At 43.8% G+C, this 27,992-nt stretch overlaps 15 protein-coding genes across 15 annotated transcripts; 8 read left to right on the top strand and 7 right to left on the bottom strand.

Moving 5' to 3' along the window:
* Nucleotides 1-7: 7 nt before the first annotated feature.
* Nucleotides 8-1,237, top strand: FA14DRAFT_159731 (uncharacterized protein). Its single transcript, XM_025498352.1, has one exon. The coding sequence runs from the start codon at nt 87-89 to the stop codon at nt 1,131-1,133; it is 1,047 nt and encodes a 348-aa protein (XP_025358214.1). The 5' UTR covers nt 8-86; the 3' UTR covers nt 1,134-1,237.
* Nucleotides 1,238-2,293, bottom strand: FA14DRAFT_119655 (uncharacterized protein; the record flags this gene model as incomplete). Its single annotated transcript, XM_025496359.1, has 3 exons — nt 1,238-1,861; nt 1,904-2,019; nt 2,092-2,293. 3 exons carry the CDS (start codon nt 2,291-2,293, stop codon nt 1,238-1,240), a joined length of 942 nt encoding a protein of 313 aa, XP_025358213.1.
* Nucleotides 2,294-2,501: 208 nt separating this feature from the next.
* FA14DRAFT_142586 (uncharacterized protein) lies at nt 2,502-4,875 on the top strand. Its single transcript, XM_025497179.1, has 3 exons — nt 2,502-2,770; nt 2,867-3,556; nt 3,883-4,875. Exons 1-3 carry the CDS (start codon nt 2,665-2,667, stop codon nt 4,542-4,544), a joined length of 1,458 nt encoding a protein of 485 aa, XP_025358212.1. The 5' UTR covers nt 2,502-2,664; the 3' UTR covers nt 4,545-4,875.
* FA14DRAFT_119718 (kinase-like protein) lies at nt 4,636-6,015 on the bottom strand (the record flags this gene model as incomplete). Its single annotated transcript, XM_025496366.1, has 1 exon — nt 4,636-6,015. The coding sequence occupies one exon, from the start codon at nt 6,013-6,015 to the stop codon at nt 4,636-4,638; it is 1,380 nt and encodes a 459-aa protein (XP_025358211.1).
* A 199-nt stretch (nt 6,016-6,214) lies between these two features.
* FA14DRAFT_20671 (uncharacterized protein) lies at nt 6,215-8,176 on the top strand. Its single transcript, XM_025502000.1, has one exon. It carries the CDS (start codon nt 6,411-6,413, stop codon nt 8,055-8,057), a length of 1,647 nt encoding a protein of 548 aa, XP_025358210.1. The 5' UTR covers nt 6,215-6,410; the 3' UTR covers nt 8,058-8,176.
* Nucleotides 8,115-9,032, bottom strand: FA14DRAFT_20663 (NAD(P)-binding protein). Its single transcript, XM_025501999.1, has one exon. It carries the CDS (start codon nt 8,951-8,953, stop codon nt 8,171-8,173), a length of 783 nt encoding a protein of 260 aa, XP_025358209.1. The 5' UTR covers nt 8,954-9,032; the 3' UTR covers nt 8,115-8,170.
* A 237-nt stretch (nt 9,033-9,269) lies between these two features.
* On the top strand, nt 9,270-11,399 carry FA14DRAFT_105444 (uncharacterized protein; the record flags this gene model as incomplete). The annotated part of the gene is made up of 4 exons (XM_025495743.1): nt 9,270-9,374; nt 9,498-10,410; nt 10,459-10,652; nt 10,746-11,399. Coding segments are annotated over 4 exons (1,866 nt in total), but the record flags the coding sequence as incomplete, so codon positions are not given.
* Nucleotides 11,400-13,624: 2,225 nt separating this feature from the next.
* FA14DRAFT_105385 (uncharacterized protein) lies at nt 13,625-13,963 on the top strand (the record flags this gene model as incomplete). The annotated part of the gene is made up of 1 exon (XM_025495739.1): nt 13,625-13,963. A coding segment is annotated over one exon (339 nt), but the record flags the coding sequence as incomplete, so codon positions are not given.
* A 949-nt stretch (nt 13,964-14,912) lies between these two features.
* On the top strand, nt 14,913-17,596 carry FA14DRAFT_159728 (uncharacterized protein). Its single transcript, XM_025498351.1, has one exon. It carries the CDS (start codon nt 14,952-14,954, stop codon nt 17,505-17,507), a length of 2,556 nt encoding a protein of 851 aa, XP_025358206.1. The 5' UTR covers nt 14,913-14,951; the 3' UTR covers nt 17,508-17,596.
* Nucleotides 17,146-20,318, bottom strand: FA14DRAFT_20646 (uncharacterized protein). Its single transcript, XM_025501998.1, has one exon. It carries the CDS (start codon nt 20,100-20,102, stop codon nt 17,631-17,633), a length of 2,472 nt encoding a protein of 823 aa, XP_025358205.1. The 5' UTR covers nt 20,103-20,318; the 3' UTR covers nt 17,146-17,630.
* Nucleotides 20,319-20,491: 173 nt separating this feature from the next.
* Nucleotides 20,492-22,619, top strand: FA14DRAFT_142568 (uncharacterized protein; the record flags this gene model as incomplete). Its single annotated transcript, XM_025497178.1, has 2 exons — nt 20,492-21,890; nt 21,936-22,619. 2 exons carry the CDS (start codon nt 20,492-20,494, stop codon nt 22,478-22,480), a joined length of 1,944 nt encoding a protein of 647 aa, XP_025358204.1. The 3' UTR covers nt 22,481-22,619.
* FA14DRAFT_187953 (U6 snRNA-associated Sm-like protein LSm2) lies at nt 22,576-22,933 on the bottom strand (the record flags this gene model as incomplete). The annotated part of the gene is made up of 2 exons (XM_025501631.1): nt 22,576-22,598; nt 22,663-22,933. The coding sequence occupies 2 exons, from the start codon at nt 22,931-22,933 to the stop codon at nt 22,576-22,578; spliced, it is 294 nt and encodes a 97-aa protein (XP_025358203.1).
* Nucleotides 22,934-23,715: 782 nt separating this feature from the next.
* Nucleotides 23,716-24,785, bottom strand: FA14DRAFT_159726 (uncharacterized protein). The gene has a single exon (XM_025498350.1). It carries the CDS (start codon nt 24,753-24,755, stop codon nt 24,069-24,071), a length of 687 nt encoding a protein of 228 aa, XP_025358201.1. The 5' UTR covers nt 24,756-24,785; the 3' UTR covers nt 23,716-24,068.
* On the top strand, nt 23,869-24,021 carry FA14DRAFT_105413 (uncharacterized protein; the record flags this gene model as incomplete). The annotated part of the gene is made up of 1 exon (XM_025495741.1): nt 23,869-24,021. A coding segment is annotated over one exon (153 nt), but the record flags the coding sequence as incomplete, so codon positions are not given.
* Nucleotides 24,786-25,362: 577 nt separating the features above from the next.
* FA14DRAFT_177179 (uncharacterized protein) lies at nt 25,363-26,526 on the bottom strand (the record flags this gene model as incomplete). The annotated part of the gene is made up of 1 exon (XM_025500724.1): nt 25,363-26,526. One exon carries the CDS (start codon nt 26,524-26,526, stop codon nt 25,363-25,365), a length of 1,164 nt encoding a protein of 387 aa, XP_025358200.1.
* Nucleotides 26,527-27,992: the final 1,466 nt, after the last annotated feature.

Genomic DNA, 27,992 nt, shown 5'->3' with positions numbered 1-27,992 from the left:
AATTTGGCAGAAGGAAGAAAGTCAGGCCAGTCATTTACTTCTGTTCCTCATCCTCGACATTGCCATCCCCAATCTCAATTAACAAAATGTCTGATGCTCGTACACGATTCTTATCCGTCTTTCCTCGTATCTCTGAGGAAATGACGGCCGTTTTGGCAAAAGAAGGTATGCCAAAAGAAGCGATCGAATGGTATCGTCGTAATTTGGACTACAACACACCTGGGGGAAAGTTGAATCGTGGTATGAGCGTGGTGGATACAGTACAAATCTTACAAGGTAAATCACAATTGGACGATAAAGAATACGAACGTGCTGCCATTTTGGGTTGGTGCGTTGAACTTCTACAAGCGTATTTCCTCGTCGCCGATGATATGATGGATCAATCAATCACCCGTCGTGGTCAACCTTGTTGGTATCGTGTTGATGGTGTGGGAAATATTGCCATCAATGACGCATTCATGTTGGAAGCTGCAATTTATCACCTTCTCAAAGTGCATTTCAGAGATGAACCATATTATGGATATCTGATCGAATTGTTCCACGATACAACATTCCAAACCGAAATGGGTCAATTAATCGATTTGATCACTGCACCTGAAGATCATGTCGATTTGAGCAAATTCTCTTTACGCAAACATCACCTTATCGTAGTTTACAAAACCGCATTTTACTCTTTCTACTTACCCGTTGCATTGGCAATGCGTATGGTTGGCATCAAAGATGAAGCATTATACAAACAAGCCTTAGATATCCTTTTGATTTTGGGTGAATATTTCCAAGTACAAGATGATTATTTGGATTGTTATGGAGCACCAGAAGTGATTGGAAAGATTGGTACAGATATCTTGGACAACAAGTGTTCTTGGAACATCAACATTGCCGTCGAAAATGCAACACCCGAACAACGTAAAGTCTTGGACGAAAATTATGGACGCAAAGATGCCGCAAGCGAAGCAAAAGTTAAAGAAGTTTTCAAGGCATCAAACATTGATGTTGAAGGACGATTCAAGAAATACGAAGCAGAAAGTTATAAAAATTTGATGAAATTGATCGAAACAGTTGATGAAAGCAAAGGCTTAAAACGCGAAGTCTTTGTCTCCTTCTTGAACAAGGTGTACAAACGTACAAAGTGAAGAAAGAAGCTTTTCGGACAATAACATGACCGTTTCCTGTAGTAATCTTGTTGTAATAGATGTACACCTCTTATGAGAGCAGCAATGGATTGATATATACCTCTCTACTTTTCACGCCATGCTACCCAGACTACAGAACCCTTTGAGAGATGAGGTCCAAGTACGTCAGAGGACTCGATCGTGTGAATGGTCCAGTTTCCTGAATGATCTAGCCAAGCTTGTAGAAAGTCTTGCATCATATCGGCCTGGCGAAGCTCACATACCACATACACCAACGTCTTATTCGGCTGTGTGAACAGGCAAAGCGTATCCAAAAAGGCATCAAACAAGTGTGGATTGAAGATGCAATCAGTTGCAAAGATGATATCTGGCCAGTGAATCGATTGTTCATCTGTTGACCATGTGTCTAAAATACCTTTCAAATATGAGTGCATTGAGGAAGAAGAGCCCCTTTTGTAGATTTGTGACGCTTCTATCCAATCAATAGCAGAGGCAGATGCAATCACACCTCCTTTTGATAGCCCTTCCACATTTTTGCGAAGTAGAGGTACGATCTGATCTTGATCGGAAGCGATCCAGTGTAGGGTAGAATCGATATTATCTGAAAGTAGGTCATGCGACAGTATTAGAGCCGGTAAGATTCCTGTTCCCGAGCCTAATTCAAGAACACGAGCTTGCATAAGGTGTGAAGGTGACAACAAAAAAGGGTCTACAGCACCACCGATCGGCTTGGAGATTTGTTGCTGCGATTTGGTCAGATCAAAGAGCACCTTTGCTGCAAAGTATACGCTCGATCTCCATACCACACTTCCTGTATCACCATTTGTACTTCGTAGACTTGTAGAGTCTTGCCTTACAATCACAGTGAGAGTGTCGTCTGAAAGGGCTTGTGCGTTTTTGAGATTATTACCTTTCTTGGCTTTCTTGGTTGGAGCCCTTTGTATCATCTCATCATTACCTGAAGCGACTATAGGTGCTGAATGCACATCTTTGAGGCTGATTGTGATGGCTAATTTATCATGTCTTCCATCGATTTGCCCTAGCCCTTGTCGATCCACAGGAGGAGCAGATAAAGTATAAAGCAAAAAGATTTCTTCGTCTGCATCAATTACCGATCGTGAAGCTTCTGGCAATGCCAATGCTGGACAGATTGCTTGCATGTAGGATTTGACATTCTGCTGTCCATCCTGATCTTCCATCTATGTGTTGATGGTATGTGGTGAAGAACAATTGACGAGTAGGGTCTGCTCATTGTTTCGGGACCGCTTGTGGCCTGTGCAGAAAACCCACAAGCCATAAAGTGCCCGGCAGCGTAAAAGCTGAGCAGCAGCAGCAGCAAATAAGCACCTCTTTTAGACGTGGAGCAAAGTGTTGTAGAGCCGAGAGATCAATTGCTGTGCCGCGTATAAAGAGAGTGCTGACAGTGACATGCGCCGCGATACACAAACACACACTCTCTCCTCTTACATACCATCAACAGATTGATCGGAAAGGTCATTCTGCTGTTGGTGTTGCTATCGCTCAAACTAAGATGAACGCAGCTGATGAGGATACTTTCACTTCGGTGAATTGGGATACACCTGCAGCAAATGAACAAGCATCCACTTCCAATCCTTCAACGGCAACAACAACCGCAGGTCAATCAAACAATGAAATGCCAGGAACTTCACTTCCAAGAGCACCTCATAGGACAGCTACATCCACTTCAATAACTTCTTCTACCAGTGGAGCAGCTTTGGCCGGAATTGATCCTGCATCTCTAGCCAAAAGAGCAAGCAGAGGTGATGAAGCCGATGAAAAGGAAAAGCGAACACCACGTTGGGAAGGGTTCTTGATGGTACAGGTAACCGATCCACGTAAAGAACAAGAAGGCACAAAAGAAATGTTTGTAAGCTATGGTATCCGTGCAGAAACAAACTTACGTCATTTTCAACGTACACGAATGACAACTCGAAGACGGTTTCAAGATTTTGTCTTTTTACGTGAGCATCTATCTAAAGATTTCCCTGCATGTGTTGTACCGCCTTTGCCAGATAAACACCGATTGGAGTATCTCACAGGAGATCGTTTCAACAACGAGTTCCTCGAGAGAAGGACACAAGACTTACAGCTATTCTTGGAGCGTGTAAGCCGACATCCAACTTTACAGAGGGCGCAATTACTACGTAGTTTCCTCGAATCTACAGAATGGCAAGTCGATATGCATTCTCACACTTCTCATTCCTCCAATTTGGCACATGGAAATGGAGAAGGATCTAGTGGTGGCATCTTGGACAGCTTGACCGACACATTCATGACTGCCTTTTCGCGGGTACGTAAACCAGATGAGAAGTTTGAGGCAATGCGTGAGCGTTTAGAACGTCTTGAGGAAGGTCTTGGAAATACGGAAAGAGTGATTCAGCGCACTCGTTCCAGACATGGAGGTAAGTCTATTCTTATATATAACCGGTCAACATCTGGCTTACAATTTGCTGACGCTCTTCAGCGCAATTCCCATCACGTTCTTTCCCTCCTGCTTCCTCTTCCTCTAATGCACCCGGCCCCTCTTCGCCTCGATCGCCTTCATCTCGATTTTCAATCTTGCGCTCTGGCTTTATGACGTCTAAACCCGACTCTTCCCCCAATCGATCGACTTTGCAATCCTCGGACTCGTTTAATGATGCTTCTCTTGCACCCGCTTCCCCTGCTTTGACCTCACCCTTTCACTCTCCCCAACTATTTGCACCGAATATGGGTCTCGAATCACAAGATTTAGCGACGGATTACGAAGACATGGCCAGTTCCATCGAAGGGCTTGGCTTTTTGGAAAGTGGCATCACTGAACCTTTGAACAGGTTTGCCGCGACCAGTATGGAATGGGCTCGTTTACAGCGGAACAATTCCACCAGGTCCACTAACGAGATGCTAAATCATCTTCATGCTTTGCTCGCATATGCTTCTGCACATCGAAACGTCTTGCGTCTTCGAGATCAGAAACAGGTTGACTTTGAGGCATTGACGGATATCTTGAGTCATGAAGTGACTGAACGTGATCGTTTGGCAAGCTTAAGTAGTCCTTATGGAGCCGGACATGGTCATGGAGGTGTACGTGGAACGGGTCTCGGTGGCTATTTGCGTGATCGTGTGGACAGTTTACGTGGTGTTGATGAAGAAAGAACACGGGTCGAAAGAATGGCAAGATTGGATTCTCGAATCACTCAATTGCAAGAAGAAGTTACAACGTCTCATGATATTTCCGTTGCATTTTCTAATGAAGTGCAAAAAGAACATACAACTTTTAATCTCGTTAAAGAGCAAGAGATGAAAACTTTGATGGGCACTTATGTTGATGGACAGATTGAAATGTATCAGCGCGGAATGGACATTTGGGATCGTCTGATTCCCATTCTCGAACGTATTCGAGTTGATTAATGAATTGTGTCCATCTCGCTTCGTTATCACTCGCACGATCAATATGTACTTAAACACAAACATAATGCTATATCATTAGAGAGAGAAGTAATCATGATACTTGGCGTAGTGCTTCCTGAGTAAGCTTGATCACTTCATCAATCTTTGCACGATCCTCGACTTTTGTTACTAGACAACGTTCGATGATCTTCCTTGTTGCCTGACTGTATGAATCGTTGTCAGTAGGGAACTTCCAATTATTCTGTAAGACTGCCATTGCCACGCTACCGCCTTGTTCCATCATGGTTGGCGTTTCGAATGGTGAATAAGAGTACATCATGCAATAAAGTGTACAACCCAAAGACCAAATGTCCACAGCTTCTGTTAGTGTAGTATCCGTTTTAATATCGAACAATTCTGGCGCTCTATAAGCCATACTGCTCCTTTCAGCGGCAACATCTTGTTCTGCGATTGCCTGCCTTCTGGTTTTTATATGTACTCTTGCTTTTACTGTACTTCCAAAGTCCATCAAAGTAGGATGCAAGACCGCTTCACCTTCTTCCGTTGAAGCTTGTGATAACATGATATTTCCCGGCTTGATATCTCGATGTGCATACGGTACCAAATCTCCTTTTGAAAGACCTTGAAGATCTTCTCCGCTCGGTCTGGGCTGGCGTTCTTGATAAGCGTTCCGCTTTGGTTGGGGAGGGTAAGACGGTATGGGCTCAGAGCCATCAACAGCTGCACTAGCACCAAAAGGGCCTTCTTCGTCTTCGTCGTCATCATCATCGTCATGATTCGGTATCCTTCCGCTTTGGGTATCAAGCAATGGAGCTTGATCAGCTGCGCCATCGTGATCTCCGTCATCCTGTGAGGAGGGAATTGTCATTCCTCCCCGATCGGCTCCAACATCTTTCAGTTTGTAGCTGTGCAGTTCCTTAACACCAAGGCAAGAGCCCAAGAACACTTCAAGCAATGACTTTTCCGCCCATTTCCGATTCGAGGCTAGATTTTTGTTGATATAATCTTGAACATTTCCCATCGGATGAAAAGGTAAGAAGAGATAAACAGTCTTTCCATCAGCATCTTGAACGACTGCACTGTCGAGGAGCTGCATGATATTCGGGCTTCTGAATCGACGATGAGCTTCCAATTCGGCTAATGCTAGAGGAAGAGCGTCTGAACCAGCGGGACACCTTATCTTCTTTAATGCGAACTCCCTACCGCTCTCACGATCTCTTGCCAGATACACAAAGCTGAAACCTCCTTCTCCCAGTAATTTGACAATCTGTACATTCCTTCCATTTAGCTTCAATGTCCCACTAACAGCATTATTCGAGGTTCCAGAAGATGATCCTGCATTTCCTCCCCCGAATGTTTGACAAAGATCGGCAGCGCATGGAAGAGACGATGCGAAAGCGAAGATTGAGTCCTGTATCTTATCGAGAAGAGAATCTTGACCCCTTCCGCCTAAAGAGCCGTAGCCTGCCATTATGAGATGCTTTGAGTAGTATGATGATGGCTCTTTCCTATGAACGTGCGTTGGCAAGAATGATGCTGTTGTTCTTTTCATTGATTAAAAGGCTAAAAGTCTGTGCACGCAATGCAATCAAAGACGCGTTTAACTGTTATGAGGCCGTGGCGCTTATAAACTTAGGCGATGCTTTAATCTCTCTCTCCAAAGCCGATGTCCGCCCACAAGCAAAATGAATGTGCAGCAATAGTACCCTCTGTATTTTAGCAGTGGCTTTTTTCTATCTTTTTCGCCATCATCCACATTTGTACAATAGGTGACCAGCATCGAAGAAGAATTGGGAAGACCCTTTGCTTATTCAATACAGTGCTTTAAGATTTCAAAACCTTGATTGATCTGTGTTTGCCCAAAAGATGACGCAAGATAGTACATCCAAGAACAAGAGCAATGATGTTGATTCAAAATCAATCGAAGATGTTTCAATTGATACAAGCACAAATCCTGAATCTGACACTTTGAACAAGAGTACATCCATCTCACACGATGATAAAATGCTGGAAAGTGCTGACAAATTGGATGAAGCCCATGAAGATATCGCAGATTTACCGGCAAAGCGAAAGAGTACAGAGCTAGATATGGATCATGCAGAATCTCTGCGGCGGAAACGTGATCGTGAAGGTAGCTTGGAGCCAACTCTAACACCATCTCAAAAAGAGATACCTGCAAAGAAGAATCGATTGCAAGACGATACAAGTGCTAATGATCCACCCGGCTCAGCCCCTTCTTCTCCTAGTCGAAAGTCGAACATCGAAGGAGAGAAAGTTGGACAAATTCGCAAGCGTGTAGAAGATTTAAGCTGGAAACAACGCAAAGAAGGAAATCGAGACGGAGGGGACGATGATGAAGGCGATGTTGTGACTAATCACAAGGAAGAATTGAAGAGAAAGACGTCTGCAGATAATGACGATGAACAGGAAAGCAGCATCAAAGATGATGCTGATCATGCAGAACCACAAGCCAAAAAGTCAAGCCAGCCAACATTTTCATCATTTTCCTCATCATCGGGCTTCGGGTCGGCTAAAAAGGATGCTAGTTCATCGATTTTTGACCAAGATGCAAAGGCTGCAACTGAAAAGGCACCCAAATCTCCTCCTCCATTGCCAGCTCGAACTCAACCTACATTCTCATCTTTCTCAAAATCAGGATCACCTTTCAACTCTGCTACTGCAAGCATTGCCGGTCCAAGCTGGCTAGCCGGTAAATCGACAGCTTCCGGCGGTCTGAAGCCAAGTTCTCTAGGAGCCGTGCCAGGATCGTCAAGCGCTGGGTCTGATAAACCTTCTGTACCATTAGGCAATACCTCCAGCTCATCCACCTCACCACCTCCTTCAAATGCTGCATCCTCGAAGGGACTTGGCTTTGGTGCTTTCGCATCTGCAAATCCGTTCTCACCCAAAGGTTCCGGTCGTATGGCATCACCTGCTCTCGGATCAGACAAGAAGTCCAGCGAAGCGAACGATGCATCACAGGCAGATAATGTCAAGGAAAGTGAGAAAGGAACAGAAGAGGAAAACGGACGAAGTTTCGATGAAGCATTAAAGGAAAAAGGAGAGAAAGAAGAAGGCAAACAAAAAGTGGAAACACAATTGGACAAAGGACAAGCAGATCTTCGAACGGGAGAAGAAGATGAATTTGCCGTTGCATCCGTTCGAGCGAAATTGTTCACAATGGCAGAAGATCAAAGTTGGAAAGAAAGAGGGACAGGAACGGTACGATGCAATGTGCCAAAAGTGGAAGGTGGCGGAATGGGAGGAGCACGATTGGTAATGCGATCAGAAGGCGTTTTACGTTTGATTTTGAACATTAAATTATTCAAAGGTATCAAAGTCAATTTGGAACAAGATAAATTCTTAAGGATCGTCGCTTTTGAGGATGGAAAGCCTGCTCATTTTGCTTTGCGAATCGGTAACGCATCTGCTGCCAGTCAATTTTATTACACCATTCGCGATCATATTCCCACCACGGACAACGAGGCTAAAACCGTTGCAGAAGTTGCTTAAAAGTGGATTTCTGTTTAATGATAAGCCGCACTAAAGACGGCAAGAAAGATTCTGTACCAATATCGTATCTCCATTTACCGCAATGAGATCAAATTAAGAGAAAGTACAAATTTTTAGCCTACCCAATCTGTACGAGCCCGTTTGACAGCTGCTTGAACTTGTTCGTGAACATCGCCTTTTCCGGAAGTGAGATCCCACATTTGACCGTTTGCTCCTTTTGTATCAGCTGGTAGTTCAGCTAAGGCCAATAACACCTTTGCGACTGATTCACGTGGAACTGGATTGGTGATTGTAGAATGTTCTGCCAAGGAGACGCCTCCTGCTGGTTCATCTTGCAAAGTGGATGGACGAAGAACGGTCCATGGGAATGATGTTCGTTTGGAAAGGTTCAAGTCGGCTTCATATTTAGCATGATAATAGGTACCCAATGCTTCACGGGCTTTCTTTGAACGTTCATAATCTTTTTCAGTGTACCATTCCGGTTTTGTTGTTTCGATATTACGGCTGTCAACTGCTGAAACGAGTAAAAATCTTTTGAAATGAGGAGTAGGCAAATTTGCCTGTTCTAATGCATCAAACACTTTGATTGCACCGTCACGATCGACTGCAAATGTACGTTCTGCACCACCTTTACCACCTGCACCTGCGGCAAAAACAATCACGTTTGGATTTTGATCTTTGAATAATTTTGCCAATTGTGATACACTTAAGTCTTCTAAACTTTCAACCAAAGGTTCAACTTTACCTGGACCTGGATTAGGTAAATCGGATGAATGAGAAGCGTTACGGATTTGTGAAATGACTGTATGGCCTGCTTGAGAGGCTAAACGGGTGAATTGTAATGCCACCCTTCCATGACCGCCAATGACGAAAATTCGAGCTGCGTTTGATGACATTGTTGAGAGTGTGAGGTGGTAGAGATGAAAGTGTGTCTCTTTTGACTTGATTCGGATCACGCAATTTCCATGAACAATCACCATTAAAGCCCGCCCGGCATCCTCCTCCACAAATACAACCCGGGTCAAGGAAGAAACCCTAGTCAGTCTTAGCGCCAAACACGCACAGGCCACACTAGCCTAGGCTCACTGTTGATCGATTGGAATAAAAAATAGAAATAAAAAGTATTGCAAACAGTTGAGTTCAAACAACCAATCTCGAGGAGTGGACAAGAGGGATGATAAAAGCTAAAGATCACATTCACCCTTCTTGCAAATGTTTCCTACTAAATCTCTCTTGCAAAAGATAGATTGTCCAGATCATTTGCAAGGTACTTGCAATCGTCTCTCTTGTCCGTTTGGTCATCGAAAAGGCATACAAGTACCTTCTTCATCTTCGATTGCTGCTGGTAAGCGTAAGGCTGCAGATTCAAACGAAGGAAAGCGAGATATCAGCCCAAGCCAAGAAAGAAAGATTGCAAGAACAAATTCAGAAGGATCAAAGAGTAGATCACCTTCTACTTCCATCACTCCAAGAAACACAAGCTCGATAGGTACAGGTATTAAAGTGACATCCAAGCCAAAAACAGCAAACAATACAGGAGCGTCTCCCGTCATTTCTGGCTCTACTACGAAAGTCAATGGTGCGCGGAATGCATATGACGCCTCCGCTCGGGCCGCATTAATTGAACAAAAACATTCAAAATCACAATCGGAAGTCCAATCAATTGGACATAACAACAACAACAACAATACACAAAATAGTGGTACAAACGCCAATCAATCATCCAACTTGCTTATTGCTCCAACAATTGCACGCAATCATCATCCTTCTGCTTCAAAAGTTACACTTTCTACTCGTCAAGGTTCATTAAGAACTTATTTCACTACTTTCACAAGCCTATATGCGCCTTTGGTACCTGCGATCCCAAAAGGAAAAGAAGGTCAAGCAACATATCGAATCCTCAAACGATTCGCACATCAATTCGCCAGTGAAGATGCACTGAATTCGGAAAACAAGGTATTCAAAACAAGCAATACCAATCCGATGACATATCGCAATAGCATTCGAACCGATCTAGTTGGCGTTGTAAGAAGATCGAAAGAAGATCAAGCAGCTATACAAGAAGGACGAAATTGCATCGGAAGCTTGGGAATCGTAGCCCAAAGAAAGATCGAAAAAGTCATGTCAGAAGACGGAAATGAGGAAAAGGCGAAAGATGTTGTGGAAGAGCTCTTGCAATCTTCTCCTCTTATCGGTACAAGTGAAGCTGTCAAAGGCAAATTGGAAAAGATTCAAGATCGAAACGAGGGATTGCTTACGATAGAGAAGCTTGAAGAAGCAGATCTGATAGCAAAATACGAGCAATTACAGGAATTCGATTATCCTTTACCCACAGCCAAATCTTCCGAAGATGGTGCAGGCAAAGATGTTCAAAGTGACATTTTGGAAGATTGGGGATTAGGTGGAACACAAGTCGATCGTACTGGAGAAGAAGCAAAATGCGAACGATGCGGGGTCAATTTCATAGTCAGTCCTTTGGAGCCAGACAGTGAATTACGCAAGGCATGCTGCTTTCACTGGGGAAAGAAGAGATTTGTACGCGAAGGTAATAATATGCGTGGACCTCGTATTCCACGATGGACGTGCTGTGATGCAGTTGATGAAGGGACCATCTATTCTTCAACGACGCTATCACAAATAGCGACGGAAGCTGGGATCGTTACTGGTTCATCCTCCGATGCAGGTAAGGGATCGAAAGTAGGGTGTACGTTGGGACCGCATGTCTTCAAAGAAGAAGATTGGAAAACGTTGCATCGCAGAGAAGCATTCCTGGCTACAGAGACAGTATTGGACTCCCAAACCGAAGCAAGCGATCAAGGAAAGCATGATATTCTGGCTTTTGACTGTGAGTTGATCTTCACAACAGCAGGAATGTCATTGGCACGAATTACCGTATTGGAAGAGAGCGGAAAAGTGGTTTTGGATCGGTTTGTACGTCCAAAGAGTGCCATCTTGGATTATAATACCCGATTTTCTGGTATTCGAGCATCGGATATTCCAGCTGAAGGCACTGGCTCACTAGAATCGGCAAGGAAGGCGTTAGGCAATTTAATGAAACCTGATACCGTTCTGATCGGCCACGGACTCGAGAACGATTTACGTGCGATTCGTTTAATTCATACAAGAATCGTTGATAGCGTTTTGCTATTTCCGCATCGTAAAGGATTGCCATTTCGAATGAGTTTGCGAGAATTAGCATTGGTTCATCTTAAAAGGCATATTCAGACTGGTGATGAAATCAGTGGTCACGATGCAGAAGAGGATGCCAGGGCGGCTTTGGATCTGATTCGATTGAAGTATAAACAGTTCAAAGAGAGTCCTTCAAGTGCTTCTAACAGTCAGTCAAAAGTCGGATCACAAGACAGCTCTCAAGGATCTACGAGTCCTTCCACCAAAAAGCCACAACCTATACCCAAACAAAGTCCAAACACATCATCTTCTAGTCTTTTCTTACCTCGTCCACGTGCAAAGAGGAGGTGAAGCGGGCGTGTGCGTGTGTTTGTGATTTTTTGATTGAATCATGTACATTAGGTGTAGATAATGATTACCACAATATTGTATAATATCATTCTATTCATTGTTTGTCGAACTCTTTGTGAAACTGTCGGACTTTGGAATCTCTATGCAAGGTCAATCCTTGATTCTGACAATGGGTCTTTCCCGCGGTCGAGATCTTAACGCGTAGACTACATACAACGCGATAAATGGCTTATCCTGTTTGGTTAGGCGAACGGGTCCAAAAATGAGGAATGCAAGCAAATGGTCACTTTGATCGGGAGGACCCTTGCCATCATATATGGGATATTGATCAATCGTCCTTTTTCCGAATACAAAGACAAACACATACTAAGGTCATCATCATTCGGACATAACCTCCTCCCGATTAGGTAACCGTAGCCCGAGATGGATCAGTAAGGGGTTTGACAATTTTGGACCTGATCCAACGGGAAAGTCAATCTTTTAGTACACCGAAAAAAGCACTAAATCGATCAAACGCGTTCGCGCAAAGAAAGGGAAAAGAGGGCTAGCAACCACAGTCACACAATGAATTTGCGGGGTAAAATGAAATAGAAAACCCTAGACCCATTCACATTCATTCAATTCATTACCGCTCGGATATTTGAAGAAGGCTTTACAGGCTTGATCATAATGAAATCCTTTTCTCAGATTAAGTAAAGAACTTTCCTTAATGGGAATCAAAGCACTGAAGTCTTTATTAGCATCCTTCTTCCATGGGAATCCGGATAAAGATGACGTAGTTGTTCTATTGATAAAGATCAGTATGCACTTATACATACATGTGCAGTCAGGAGTTGTACAAATAAGCTAATAAAAGTATACTTTTTAAAGATAGCTTGAAAGAGGTACAATGGAAGGTGCTATACATACATGATGCTGGAGATGATGATGATGAACACGAACATGTGGTCTAGATGCAGCAGCTGTTGTTTCTGTATGAGAATGCTCTTTTGGTTTCACTAGTTCATACCCATTCCTCTAACCATGCAGAATTAGTGTGGTATTTATTTTTTATTTTTTTCCCCGATTACTTGACTTACATACCAGCTTTTACTGAAGTCATTAGTCTGAACGCGTACATTTGATTGAGACTTGACGCGTACGCCTTCATTTTTGACTAAAGGTGCGTGCGTGCACTTTCTATATCGGTGTGTTTGAAGTAGAAGTGGCTTTTTCTACAGTGACAATGCACCGACATACCTTCCAAATTGATTAAACAATGCACGTTGCGTTTTACACTATACACACTGCACATAGGCTTAAGATGTGTGCATTCATTTCTCTTAACGGCGGCACACGAACCCTACTCGAATGCACAATAATTGAGGCTGATGATGGTGATGATTGTCTCCTACTCAAGAAAGGCAAGTCTGCGCTCAATTGTGATACATCTATGCACTCTTTAAATTCCGGCGCCGTTCAATTGTGGCATTACACTCTGGCAAATGGTCCGAAATGAAATTCTGAGTTAACAAAGCTCAATTCTCCTACCGCTCGCGCCAACAATTGGTTCAATTTCGGATATGGCTTGCCATTGCACCTACACACACAATCCTCCTGCCGATGCATCATATCACACAACTTCTTGGTCTTTATGTGCCAAGGTAAAGTTGCATTTTGATTGGAACCGCTAATGTATGCACAATCACAAAAATAACTACAACAACCAAAGCTGCAAAAGACGGAATAGTAAGATCCACTTCCTTTATATTCCATCACAATATTATTGCAACTCATCTTTCTACCGCCATCACCCTTTTTTATTGACATTCGATTTTGTCACACCTCTCTCATTCAAACCGATTATAAAGGAACACCTCATCCAATCCAAATCCCCTCCCTCTTCACTCACAAACACAACAATGCGTACCAACACTTTGCTTTCCCTTTTCGTTGCTTTTGCAGCTTGCACTGCATTCGCCTCTCCTGTCGAACAAAAACAAGAAGATGCTCAAGCAGTTGCCCGTTCAATGATGGGCTCAGCAAACAATATCGTTTCATGGGAATCCATGCAAGTTGAACGATCTCCTGCTGATCCAGAAGTAGTGGAAATGGAAAAGCGTATCGTATACAACCCACCGGTCACAGCTCCTGCTTCCAAGGCAGTTTGGTATGCCGGACGTGAAGAAACAGTCAGATGGACAGTTGATCAAAGCAAGATTCCTGCATCAGCAAATGATTACAAAGTTGAGATCAAATTGGGTTACCTGCCAAAAGATGGTGACGGAGGTTACAATCTCAAATGGACTTTGGCAAAAGATGTTGCAATCACAGATGAAGAAGCTGAAGTTACTTTGCCAAGCGATCTTAAAACTCGTCATGATTACATCATCGTCGTTATGGGTGACAGTGGTAACCGTTCCAAGAAATTCACAATCAAGGCTGCCAAAGCAAAGGCAAACCAAGCCGCCGTCTCTTGTAATCCTCACCCTCATCCTGAAGTCAAGCCAAACGCTGAATCTCGTGATGTGAAGGAAGAAGACACCTATGCATCACACATGTTGGGCCGTGATGTGCAAAAGTCATCATAAACGGTGATCATCAGCCGGTCTCTTTTTCTCAACTTTAACCTTCTTCTGTATGTAACCCATTGCATACCAACTGTAGCACATTTTCTTTTTTCTTCTTCTTCAAAACTCAACATCGAACGGTACCTCTAATCCCCAACCAACATCAGAAGACTTTTGCGGACTTTGACCGTGATGTGGATATGGTCTTCACCATTCAGCCGTTCGCGGATCAAACACAAAAGCACTTTGTAGATTATTTATACTTCATCTTGTTTCTTCATCTCTCACAATCGAGACACGGAAAGAGAACTTGATTTAATCAGCTGTCTCGATTCCAACTCGTCATATGAAGGCATCCGAGCTCTTCTTAGTTCAGGCAAGCCTAATTTACTCAAATTACACGGACAATCAGCACACTACAGGTAGTGACTTTTCATAGTTATATAAATGCATTCATTCAAATATTCTTTCTTTTGTGTGATCCCGACATCTTATTGATGATGATGACTTCAGTCTCGTTTTGGCGCGCTGTTGGGTTTAAGTGAACTCCCCGAACTCCCGTTTTGTTCTTTTACGCGTGCAAATATTCACATTACCTCTCAAACCAGAACAGTCGCAGCGCACACGAGAGACACGCTAAAAGGACAGACTGTCATTCCGCCCTGTATGTGGTGTCGCTTTTTCGCCCTGATCGGGTATAAAATCAATTCACCCCGTAATTTGTGTGGAAAAGCGCCTAAATTGCAAACAAGAACCGGCTTTCAAAAAGGTTGACTGCATACAGTACATCCTGTTAAAAGGGTGCAAGAGCAAATTCATATTCCTTTTCTCCCATCGATACCATCACGACGACCCTGTTTGGAATATGGCCATTCAATCCAAACCTTTATCTTCCAATTTAGCCGAATGGCTTTCTGGAGGAAGAGCAGGATTGGGTAAAAGTTCAACACGATATGGAATTGTTGTAATTTTGGCCGTTTTGATCGTGTTAAGGAGAAGATTACAAGGAATTCTAAGACCGGCCGCCGCCAAGAAAGGTAAAGAGGTACATGGTCGTTCTAGACCTCAAGTAATACGAAAACAATCTTCTTTTGCACATAAAGCAAAAGAAGATAATTCATTGTTAAACGAACTTCGATCAAAAGCACCCGCAACGGAAGAAGAAATGAATGCTGCCTTAGAGGAATTATACGTTGAAAATAAAGATGGATCGTATGACTTGCTTGTTCCTTATCGTAGAAGGATTGCAAGAGTTAGCATCAATGAAACAACACAAAGGACAATTGATGAAAATTATCCATTCTTTGCTAAACAACCACCAGTGCTCGATAAACGAAAAACAAGAAAGACGACCTCGGAAGGCAAAGACGTTGAAAAGAGTATCGATGAGAAACGTTTGGAAGAGGCAAAAACGTTGCGCGAAGAAGGAGGTGCTGCTGCTGCAAGTGCTAAGAAAGTTGGTGTCAACAAAGAATTCTTCCGCCAGTTACGAGCGATCTTCAAAGTGATCGTACCTCATGCATCCTCTAAAGAAGTCTTTATCTTCCTTTTGCACACCGCTTTCCTGGTTTTGCGTACCTATCTTTCGGTTTTGGTTGCTCGACTTGATGGTCGCATCGTTCGTGATCTAGTTTCCGCTAATGGAAAGGGTTTCCTCAAGGGTCTCGGTCTCTGGTTCCTGTTGGCCGTTCCAAGCACATATACCAATTCGATGATCCGATACTTACAGTCGAAGCTGGCCATCGGCTTCAGAACACATATGACACGATATGTGCATGATCTCTATTTGAATGCAAACGCCAACTTTTACCGGGTAATCAATCTGGATGCCCGATTAGACGGTGCAGATCAATTCATTTGCACGGATGTATCGAAATTCTGCGAAACACTCTCGGCCCTATACTCCAACGTCTCTAAGCCAACGTTAGATTTGATCATTTTCAACTATCAATTAGCACAGAATTTGGGCATGAAGGGTGTTTTGGGTCTATTTGGAAATTATCTGTTGACTGGATGGATCTTGAAAAAGGTCACCCCCGCATTCGGTAAATTGTCCGCAATCGAGGCAAAATTGGAAGGTGACTTCCGTAGTGCACATGCTCGTATCATCACAAATGCTGAAGAGATTGCATTCTACAATGGTTCAAAGATAGAGGAAAGCATCTTAAACCGTGCGTACATGCGATTAATCAGACATGTCAACTCAATCTACAAGATTCGTATCGCCTACAACATGACTGAAGACTTTGTGCTGAAATATTGCTGGAGTGCAAGTGGTTATATTATCATTGCAGCACCACTCTTATTCGGCTATAAGAAGGAAACAAGCTCTGCCGAAAAGCAACTTAGCGAGAAGCCAACAAATGAAGGAATGGCAAGCAAAACCGAGAGTTATATCTCCAACAGAAGACTATTGTTGTCGTTGGCTGATGCAGGATCACGTTTGATGTATTCGTTCAAAGAATTGAATGAGTTGGCCGGTTACACATCTCGAGTATACACTTTGATCTCTACATTGCATCTATTGGAACGCGGACAATACCAAGCCTTACCAAGACCACAAGGTATTCCTGACGATCAAAGATTTTACGATATGGGCAACATTCAAGGACGTGTACTTTTGGGCAGCGACAGTGTTTCGTTTGAGAATGTGCCAATCGTTGCGCCCGCTCCGGGAATGGAACGTGGAGGAGAAGAATTGGTTCGTGATCTTTCTTTGACAATCAATAATGGAGACCATATCCTTATTACTGGTCCAAACGGTGTCGGAAAGACTGCAATCGCCCGTGTTCTTGCTCAATTATGGCCAACGTTCAAGGGTTCGTTGAAGTTGCCTGCCGATTACGATCCATTCTTCTTGCCACAAAGGCCATACCTTTCTGCTGGTAGTTTGCGGGAACAAGTCTTGTACCCAACAAGCTATGCAGAATTCATCAAGAGTGGACGTACAGATGAAGATCTATTACAAATCTTGAAAGATGTTCATTTGGCTTATTTGCCTGATCGTGAAGGCGGTTGGGAAACACGTAAAGAATGGAAAGATGTTTTAAGTGGTGGTGAAAAACAAAGGATGGGAATGGCACGTTTGTTTTATCATTCACCTAAATTTGGTGTTTTGGACGAATGCACAAGTGCGGTTTCAACTGATGTGGAAGGATTGATGTACGCTCGTGCAAAAGAGATGGGAATCACTCTAATCACAATTTCACACAGACCTTCTTTGTTCAAATACCATGACGTTTTATTGCGCTTACATGGAGAAGCAGGAAAATGGGAAATCGAACGATTGACAACTCAAGACGGTCAAGCAAAGAGCTTCAACGATGAAATCAAGGATTTGGAAGAAAAGTTACGCGATGTAGATCAATGGAAGAAACGTGTAAACGAGATTCAAGGCGAATTGAGTCTTTCCAAAGCTTAATAAGTTTCTCATGTATGTTTGTTATAATATCTACTTTTCCGGATTCGCCCTGTATTGAATAAAATGTTATTTGATAGATTTATCCTTGGTTGATACATATGATAAAAGTACATGGCTGAATGACTAATTTCGAGATCGTGATCGACTACGACCTCGCGGCTCTTCCTCCTGGTCACTCTTCTCGTCTTCAGGCTGTGATCCAACGGTAAACTTTTTTCTTCCTCGAACTTGTCTAGAGTCGGAATTGGAACGTTGAACTGAGGATGCGTCAGTCTTTTTCTCTCCCTTCTTTGCACCTTTCTTCTCATCGAGCAATGCGGAAGCCTCTTTTGCATCTTTTTGCATCTCCTCTGTTTGCCTTTTATCTTCTTCTTCTCGTTTGAATTTCCCAAGGTTACCTTTATCATCATCTGCTGCTTGCACATCACTGCCCTTTGTCACTCCACTGTATTTGTCTTCATCAGAATCCTTCTTTGCGGCAGCATCTCCAGCATTAGCAGGCGTATCGATATCCGTCGAGCTTTCAGAGTTTGTTTTGACGGCAGCTTCTTCTTTTTCCTCCTCCTTCTTCACAACTTCATCCTTGTTCGTCTTTGCTGTTTGCTCTTCTTTCTCGCCTTCCTTTTCGGACTCTTTCTTTTCAGGCGTATCTTCCGCAACATTTGCATCTTTCTCAATCATTGCCTGGTCTAATCGCATATGTCTTGCTCTCACATTGCTAACCACATCCGTTTTACCTTTGGGCAAAGGTGGTAGCTTGAGTCGTTTACGTGCTACCATGACCGGTACAGGTGATTTTTGAACACAATAATGACTGAAACTTCCCAACAAAACACCTTTCAAGCTTCCCAAACCTCTCGAACCAACAACACACATCGTTGGCTCAAAAAAGTCAATCATGTCAATAAACATATGCCGTGAATTGCGTGCATGCAATGCTTGACAGGAGACCCGCACGGCTAATCTTGTTCGTTGAAGAACAGCAACCGCTCTTCTGGCCAAAATAACGGCCATTGATTGACGAATTCGTTGATGCTCTTGGTGCGCTTTCTTGTCCTCGTGTTTCGAATCAGTTGCATCCAATTTTGTGTCCGTTTCCATCACTGAAACAATAAGCATTTCGTCACCATCGCGTAAAACAGTGCCGATCGTCCATTCGATTGCATAAGACGACTCTTCACTACCATCACTGGCAGCAATGTATCTTCTTGGACGCTTGCTTTCATGTGCAAATTTGTCGTAATCACCATGTATGAGCGTGATTGTGCATCTGTTTTTCTCAAAGACAGGTCGACTTGCCGTTAATTTCCTGTCAGAGCTTACGTTTTCTCCGTTCTCCTGTTTGCTTGCACCTTCTTTGCTGATAGACGAAAGTGATTGTTGTTCACTCGGAGAGATGGAACTGGTATAGCTTTGCGTGCGCATAGATGGTGTTAGCATCTTTGGTGGACCAGTTGCCGAATGAAGCGGCTCGTCTGCAATCGTCAAGATCTCCATTCCTTCGCCCGTCAATGCTGACGGGGACAGACTTTGATCTTGTCCTACGACCACGTTGGGCGCTCGTAATCCTTCATCGCCTTCATCGTGCCCAGAAGGACCAGCACCTTCCCATGCAGCATCGTAATCCTCCGGACCGTAGTGGGCATGCGATCGGTGATCTTTGCCAGAGTGTGAATGCTGACTTTGACCGTCTTTGAGCCAGGCATCATGAAGATCTATACATCCTGCGTTATATAGTGTGTTATCCAGTGTTTCCTCGTCAAAGTCGATATAGTCATCACTATCTTCAGCATCCGTTGTGCTTTCTGTTTCCCCTTCCGTCTGTTCGTCATTCTTGGCAATAGCAGCATCATTACCGTCACTCTCTAGAGAGTCAGCATTTGCTCGACGAGACACATTGCCCATCTCTTCTTCACTTTCAGAATCATCTGCAAAGTTTGCAAATGCGCTATTGCGTGGTACAATTCCACTTTTAACGCTTTCGCCATCACTTTCGGTTTCGTTGCCATCACCAGCTGTGCGTTTATCGGTATGCTCTCTTTGTACATCTAAGCTATCTCGACTTTGACGGCTCAAGTTCCAGCTCCCGCTCCTTCTTCTTCCTTCTCCGCCGTCTTCATTATGATAGCGCCACGGGCTTAAACTACGACCAAAAGCTGTACGAAATCGATCTCGCTTACGTCTTCTGCTGTGCTTTGAATCGGTATCGTCTGTATTCACTTCCTCGTATTCTGGTGGTGTGCTTTGATCTTTGCCCTTATCGGATTTGCCATATGTATGCGTTCTCTTTCGAGTTCCATCTTCATTCAAGGCGCTGATCGAGAATGGATTATGCGCTCCTGCAACAGATAAAGCTGGAGCGAGCATATGACCCAATGCTGAACCTTCGTGTGGATGATCTGAATTACGATGAAAGAATGAAAATCCGTGTCCCGAATGACTATCTCTGTTTGAGCTAGATGTTGAAGAGATTGACGTATTGGAGCGGTGTGAGGTTGTACTGTTTTCTTCTGGTAAGTTCTTTGTTTGAGAAATTGGGGAATTTTGTGCACTTCTGTTGGCACTGCCGCCGCCGCTGCCGCCCGTCTTGCTCATCTTTACGCCCTTCAAAAAATCTATCGGCCCGCTGAGAAGATTGCAATCAGAGAAGAAGCCAAGAGTGAAATGTGTATAGTACAAAGTACAAATTCAGCCCCACCGTAATCCTGCTATGGATGTTTGCCCTTTTCCACAATGATGGTGATGGTAATAATGATGATTGTACTTTTTCCCGTTTTGAGGAAGACTTCTTGCTGAAGATTGCGAACCCACACGGGCCAAGAGATTAAGATTTCATGCACCCCGTCTGTCTTTTATCTTTACACGCAGTTCTCTCAAATGGCGCGTGCGTGTGTATTCATAAAAATTAAAGTCTAAAGCCAGAAGAAGGATAAGAACAACACTTTCCCATTCCACTATATTGATGGCAATCCATATCATTCGTCATGCCAACAAGAGTGCTATATCATTGTCCATGTAGTACAAATTTCACACCTTCTTTCGGTCCTATCCAGCCTTCAACTTCATCATTTCAATTGCCTTCGCTTTATTTCTGTGACGATTGCGATTCAATCCGATGCGATCAATGCACGACAAAAGAATTGACAGTGTATTACTGTCCCAATTGCTTGTTTGACGTTCCTTTAGCAAGTATCAAATCAGAACATGCAAATTGTCCAAGGAACTGTTTCTCTTGTCCGATATGCTCATCCACCTTGGGCGTTGTCGGCAGCGATTCCAACGAACAATCTCATTGGGATCCCTTATCAGCCGAAGCCAGTACGGGAGAACCTCCTTGGTACCTGCAGTGTCCAACGTGCAGATGGGATAGCAAAGAGGTGAAAATGACTTTCGAAAAGTCCACCGGACTCAGTCTTCAAGTGCAAAAAATTGAAGATGAAGCGGCAGATGCGGTCGAATTTCGTGATCTTCGTGCACATTTCGATAAATACCTTCGCTTTTCAACATCATCAAATGAGACTCAGTATAGCATGGAAGCGGCTAGAGCAAGCAAGCTATTGCGAGATGTTCCATCTTTGGCCAATCAACCCGGTTTTGGAGTGGGACGGAGTAAGATCTCAAAAAGGAAAACCGACCAGGATGAACAGATACCTCAATACACCGCAAAGATGACATGGGATGCTGGACGGGACGAAAAGAGATATGTCGGCGTCAAGCAAGATCTGCAAGAGGGGAAGGCGTTGGGAGCCATCGGTCGGAAAGAACAATCCCGCTTGGAATTTATGCAGGAACAAGTAGATGATAGCCAGATAACAGATTTGGCTCAAAGATGGTCCGCCATGAATGATCAAAGCGTACGAAAGGCAGATTTAGGACCCTGCAGGGTACCCCTTCGTACAAAGCAGACCAAGAGATGTTCAGTCTGTCGTCACATAATCATCCGACCAGAGTCTAAGCCTACTTCGAGCAAGTATAAAATTCGTCTTCTTGCTTTGAATCGATTGCCAGAGATCTTCATCAGACCGCCCAATTCAATTTCAACTGCAGATCGACGAAGAAGTACTTATGCTACGCTTAATCGGCGCAAGAATGTGATCGTAGATGAAGAAAACTTACAAGCAGGTAGAACATATCTCTTCGAGGCAAGCTTCATCAATCCGCGTGATGAAATGATGATGGTTCGATTACATCTTGCTCGTGCACCTCCTTCTTCAAACGATTCTCATGCATTCTCTGCATCATCTCCCAACAAAGGCATCCCGATGAGTGTCTCTAGTCGATATGCATGGTCTGTCTCACCTACTTCCAGCAATTTTCCCGTTAGCGCTTACAACGAAGTATGGGAACTGGCCGAAGAAGATGATGAGGATCTCTTCGAGCCAAGTCATAAGGCGCATAAAGGTGATTCTGCTTTTGGTATCGAAGAAGAAAGTGAGGATATCGACGAAGATGGAATGGGCGATGATCGTGACCAGAAAAGAAGTCGAACCGACGTTGGCGGTCATCGAGAAGGCAAAAAGAGGGGCCAAGGTATTTTGAGAAGGAAAGGGCACGAAACAGTGATTGGTCTTGAGCTCTCTTTGGACAGGGAAGCCGTTGGAGAGATTGAATTTCCCATGCAGGTCACATTCACCTACAAACCCGACGCTGAAGTATCGCAAAGAGGATCATCTCATGCATCAGACAGCAAAAGCTTCTCCTTTTGGACTTTTGTTCGCTTAGGTCGTGTGACTTCTGAAGGTAGTGGTTCTGGACATCACGCACAACCGCATTCCTCTATTGCCGAAGCTAGAAGATCTGCACTGGATAAGCGCCGTAGCATTATGGGCATGAACATTGGCGGGCATGGATCTGCGGTTGCAGGACAAACAACATCCACTTTATCGGCTTTGAGGCGGGAAGATTCTAAAGATGGAACCGTTTCGAGCGGAAGTCCTCAAAGACCTGGCAGTGTTGCCAGCGGAACGGGCTAATCACGAATAATGGCTGAGTCGAAATAGAGATAACGCAGACACATCCACACTTGTACCATAAAATACTATACAATTTATGTCATCCTTTACGAGATCTAACGCCGTCCTGCTGCTGCTTCTGTGTGAGGTGAAGGGAGTCAATGTCAGAAGAAGGTCGTGCAATACGCCTTTATGAAACTCACCTCTTCTTGTTGCGTCTTCCAATAGTGTTGTGTCTACTGCGGAAGCGGGAATGTGTACATAACGAATGACCGAACCTCTGATGAATGCCGATTTAACAGCGGCCAAATGTGGCCAACGATCTTGATCTCCTTCGATAACTTTCAAGTCATCAATTCGAAAGTTTAAGTATTGATCGACAGATTTCAACGTTCCTGTTACGGAAACGTCATTCTTTAGTTCAACAGTGACAGTTTGATTGGTCAAGGTTTTGAATGCACTAAAGATGAGCATCTTGAACGAATGTTGTATGAGAAGATGATGATGGTATTGACTTGTGAAGAAGGATTGTCAAAGCGCGTAAAGGCTATGCACGCTAGGACAGAATGAAATCTTCTCAATAAAAATGGCCCAAGCATGATCATTCCACACGTGTGTATTATCGTTCCCGATCAAGTTCAACGCAATTCCAATTCGGTAAGAATCATCTCTCTCTCCACCATCTTTTGAAGATGATCACAAGAACTAAGAAGAAGTGAGGAGCAATGTCAACTTTGAATGGAGGGACAGGTACAAGTGCGGGACAGTCGGGAACAACGTCTGCAGCAGGATCCAATTCAGCTCCTGTTGCACCAATCATCGAACCTCCCGAGAGTTTTGGATACGTTGCACCGGGTATCTATCGCTGCAGTGCATCAAGTTTGATCAAAGGCTTGTCACCAGTGCCCAAAAGATGGCTTACAAAACAACAGCCAAAATTTACGCAAATGGATAGCAGTAAAACAATCACAACCATCCATGCCACACAAATGGTAAACACGAACTCAAATACATCTCTTTTGGATGGTGATCATGGAGATTTACCCGGTCAAGGAGGTGCGGCAACACCACCTGCTACACCTACAGAGGCATTTTTGTCTTCGCTGCAGTTACGGACGATTCTTCTTTTGGCTCCCGAAAAGATGCCTTTTGCTTTGGCAGCTTGGTGTTCGATGCACAATATCAAGCTCCTTCATCTTGGTTTGGGCGCTTTGGCTGATTCTTTCCAGACGCACGGATCAACAAATCTGATTGGAAAGGACGGAGAGTCAGGTACAAGGGAAAGAAGTACAAATGGCGTACAAGTACATTCGGCCGCCGATATGATGTCTTTGGAACGAATCGCGAAAGAATCGCTAGAGTTATTATTGAACAAGTCAAATTTACCTTGTCTTGTGTGCGATATGAATGGAGTTAGTGAGACTGGCATTGTTACTGCTTGCTTGCGTAGATTACAGAGGTACAACTTTGCAAGTATCCGATTGGAATATCGTAGTTTTGCCGGGAACAAGGCAAGATCTTCGCATGAACGATTTATCGAAGCGTTTGATACGGATATGATCACCCTTCCGGCCGCGGAAGATTTGCCTGCATGGTTGTCAGATCAAGATCAGTAGAAGCCATACCTGCCGAAGTCAAATTGCTCAAAGTCATCGAAATCCTCCTTGTCATACTCCTCAAAGGGTGTACTGCTAGGAGCTCGGGAGCTGCTGGAAGCTTGGAAGCTAATGGAAGGCACACTGCTCGAAGGTCTGGAACTGCTGGAGGATTGGAAGCTGCTCGAAGGCTGAATGCTACCAGAAGCCTTACTATTCGAAACCCTGCTGCTCAGAGCCAAAGTCTTCGAAACCATTCCACTCCCGCTCGTTCCTGAATCTGGCTTCATCTTCTTCTGCACCTTCGGAAGAGGTACAACGGGTAAAGGTCGTTTTCTTCCAAGCCTTGTAGAGGGAGATGGCTCGCCATACGTACTACGAGCTAATTGTGTGGCGTACGGTGGCAAAGTATCAAAACAATTCGGCTTGTAGCTGGTATCATGCTTATCCAATATCCAATCCAATTCTTCTTTATGAGGATCGTCAAATAAGCCATTCTCAACGATGGGACTTTCATGAACGTTGTACTTGCGATATGCAGACCCTCGCGGTCCACGATACGTGCCTGTGTTCACCGGAGCTATCATGCCCATCCGGTCGATTGGCTCTTTCTTTGTGAAGATGTCTCTTCTGCAACTTTGCAATTTGAAAGGCTTCTTGAGCGTCTTTAATGCTTTCTCTTCGTCTATCTTGTTCAACATAATGCGAATGTCATCAACATCCTTATCCTAAGAAAGTGAGAAGAAATCAATATTAATGCATATATTCACGAACAAGGCCACTCACTTCATGCCACAATCGCATCTGAGCGATTTCTGATTCTCTTTTCTGGGTCCATTCTCTTTCCTTCCTCTTTGGCACGTACGGCTGACCTTCTTCTTCTTCTCTCTTAGGCTCTTCCCATGGTAGCAAAGGGTAATCCAGCTCTTCGAATTTGTAGCGTTTCATGATTGTGGTAATGAGTTTGTGAAGAAGGATTGCTTCTCCGTGTGAAAAGTGGCGCAATATATTTTGAGTGCATTTATTCAGGCAAGACTCATTTTATTTCGAAAAAGACATCTGATTTCAAACACACATAACAAAATAAGAGAAGATAATATGAAGCAAGGTCAACGACGATCGATCAATCGTATCGGTCGGACAGATGGGCACTGCAAGAAAGAGGCATAGGAAGCCACTTCTGCGCGCGAAGGGGGAACAAGAACATAAAAGGGTGACAATTGTGGAAAAAAAGGAAAAGTTCTATGTGAACGGACCTGAATTAGACGGTCCAATCAATTTTTTGATCGTTGCACTTCAACAGTTGATTTAGAAGTCGTTGAGCACGTTGGCCAAGACACCCAAATTTGAGGCATCGATCAAAGAATTCTTATCTGATTGAACGACGTCACGCTTTTGGAAGTCGTTGAGCAAGTTGACCAAGACACCCAAATTTGAGGCATCGACCAAGGAGTTCTTGTCTTTCTGAACAACGTCACGCTTTTGGAAGTTGTTGAGCAAGTTGACCAAGACACCCAAATCTGAGGCATCGATCAAGGAGTTCTTGTCTTTCTGAACAACGTCACGCTTTTGGAAGTTGTTGAGCAAGTTAACCAAGGCCTTCAAATTACTGGCGTCAATCAAATCGTTCTTGTCCTTTTGTACAACATCACGCTTCTTGAAGTCGTTCAAAGCGTTCGCGTCAATACCAAGGTTGGATAGGTTGATCAAACTTGATTCATCTTCTTGGATCACGTTGTTTGATGGAGCTGGTGCTGGGTGAGGATGAGGGTGTGGGTGCCAGCCGCGCTTGAGGCTGTTCAAAGCGTTCACATCGATACCAAGGTCGGATAGGTTGATCAAACTTGATTCATTTTCTTGGATGACATTGTTTGATGGAGCTGGTGGTGCTGGATGGGGATGAGGGTGTGGGTGTGGGTGCCAGCCGCGCTTCTTGAAGTCGTTCAAAGCATTTGCGATGACTTTGAGCCCACTGAGATTAACCAGGCTCGATTCGTTGTCTTGGATGACGTTGTTTGATGGAGCTGGTTCTGGATGGGGATGAGGGTGTGGGTGCCAATCGCGCTTGTTGAAGGCATTCAAAGCATTGGCAATGACTTTGAGGTTTGAAAGATCAATGAGATCATTCTTGTTTGATTGGACAACGTTTCCATCGTTGTTTGGCAAGCTACGTCTGTCGAAATCGTTCAAAGCGTTGACATCGAGGTTCAAGTTGCTCAAATCGACTCCATCATTTTTGTTTGATTGGATGACGTTGTTGCTTCCACCTTGAGTCCAAGGGTGGTGATCATGGTGTTCTGGCTGTGGTGGGTAACCGTTGTTCAAAGCGTTGACACCAATGTGAGCGTTTGATGCATCAACGAGAGAGTTCTCGTTGGATTGCACGACGTCACGGCCGACAAATTCGACTGGACGGGCAGATGCCATGGCGAAAGCCATTGCGATGATTGCGATTGAGATGAATTTAACCATTTTGATATGCTTCGTGGATTAATTGAGATGAATGAATGTTGGGTTTTGGTTTGAAATGATTGTAAGGTTGTGTGCTGAGTTGGGTACTAAGGCTACAGTAAGGTCAGATGCCGATCCGAAACGAGAACAAGAAACAAGGGGAAGAAGGAAAGGATTCCTTTGTGATTGTGAGAGGGAGAGAGAGTGAATGAGATGGAGGAAAAAGGGAAAGGAGATGGAATGGAAAAGGTCTGCTTTTAAATGTTTTAGAGAAGAGTTTGAATTGTGTTTGATGCGCGACTAGAATAACGGGAAGCTTACCCGTCGATAGAGTGATGAGACATGTTTGTTATCCATACCAGTCCATATTCAAGGGGTTACTGTCAGATGATCATATGATTGAATGGAATTGAATGGTGAAATATCCTTTGCCAAGGGGTTAAAGCATGCAGATGATGTATATGCAAATGCACAAATGATAGTTAGCCTATATGCACTGCGCTATTAAGGTTGAGAGCTAGAAGTGTGTGTACATGTTGCAAGGGAGAGGAAAGAATTGGAACGCGTAATTCATAATGTACATTACTTTCCTTCTTAGCGTCATCCTCTCTTGGGTTCCATAACATCTGCAGGGGTTGTCTGTAGATCCTGTTAAAATGGTTGGTCACCGAATCACTCTCAAAACCCTCTATCAGGCACAACCGATACGCTATGTATATGCTTGCAGTCTGACATGCCTGCCGGAAAGGAGTTGCAGACAATCGGCAATAGCAGCGACGGCGTCTATTAATGGAATAATCCAATCTGTTTATTTTGAGGTCATACACTAAAGAGATCCTTCGAATGCTTGGCCCTGACAGGAATGTAGAGTGGAGGTGTTCGATGGACGGTGAGATAGCAATGGCCAAGCATTCTCATTTGCCATTCGGCCAAAGTGAAACAATGACCAAATGCTCAAAGAAGAATCCATTCGATCTTGCTATCTCATAATAAAAGACCGGTAGACTTGTTCCTCCATTCGGCCATACAATGACTCGCAACGGTCTACTTACACAGATGGACCATTTGTACTGCAGATTTGTGCATTATGGCGTGGGATGCAAAAGCTTAATCGGGTCGTTTGGGAAGGTTGTTCTCGTGATGACTTTCTAATCATGTAAAATAGAGTCGATTTGGACCTGGAATAGGCTTATTCCTATTATACAATAAGTTTTGTGTTCGACCCTTTACACGATAGAACAACGTGATAAGCGCAGAAGCTTAAAAACAAGTCAGGGACATATTCTACAGAAACATTCGATAAAGGCAGGGAGTAATCTTGCAAATGTACATCATTCGCATCATATCCATCTATTTCTCGAAGCTATCGATTTGTTTGTGTTTGCTTAAGGTCCGGCTATTGGATGGTTGTATACATTAGCGTGGCACGTAAGCTACATACATGGTTCTCAAACTGCGGAATTCGGATGGTTTATTTGCAATAATAG

Source organism: Meira miltonrushii (assembly GCF_003144205.1).
Source record: "Meira miltonrushii strain MCA 3882 unplaced genomic scaffold FA14scaffold_1, whole genome shotgun sequence".
Classification (NCBI taxonomy): Eukaryota; Fungi; Basidiomycota; class Exobasidiomycetes; order Exobasidiales; family Brachybasidiaceae; genus Meira; species Meira miltonrushii.
This window is presented reverse-complemented; position numbering and strand designations above follow the sequence as displayed.

Excerpts from the sequence above, each read along its gene's own strand:
- FA14DRAFT_159731 (XM_025498352.1), top strand. The coding sequence starts at position 87 with ATGTCTGATGCTCGTACACGATTCTTATCCGTCTTTCCTCGTATCTCT.
- FA14DRAFT_142586 (XM_025497179.1), top strand. The coding sequence starts at position 2,665 with ATGAACGCAGCTGATGAGGATACTTTCACTTCGGTGAATTGGGATACA. Across the intron at positions 2,771-2,866 it reads AACGGCAACAACAACCGCAG|CTTTGGCCGGAATTGATCCT; the intron begins GTCAATCAAACA and ends CCAGTGGAGCAG. Across the intron at positions 3,557-3,882 it reads CACTCGTTCCAGACATGGAG|ATTTAGCGACGGATTACGAA; the intron begins GTAAGTCTATTC and ends TCGAATCACAAG.
- FA14DRAFT_20671 (XM_025502000.1), top strand. The coding sequence starts at position 6,411 with ATGACGCAAGATAGTACATCCAAGAACAAGAGCAATGATGTTGATTCA.
- FA14DRAFT_20663 (XM_025501999.1), bottom strand. The coding sequence starts at position 8,953 with ATGTCATCAAACGCAGCTCGAATTTTCGTCATTGGCGGTCATGGAAGG.
- FA14DRAFT_159728 (XM_025498351.1), top strand. The coding sequence starts at position 14,952 with ATGGCCATTCAATCCAAACCTTTATCTTCCAATTTAGCCGAATGGCTT.
- FA14DRAFT_20646 (XM_025501998.1), bottom strand. The coding sequence starts at position 20,102 with ATGAGCAAGACGGGCGGCAGCGGCGGCGGCAGTGCCAACAGAAGTGCA.
- FA14DRAFT_159726 (XM_025498350.1), bottom strand. The coding sequence starts at position 24,755 with ATGTTGAACAAGATAGACGAAGAGAAAGCATTAAAGACGCTCAAGAAG.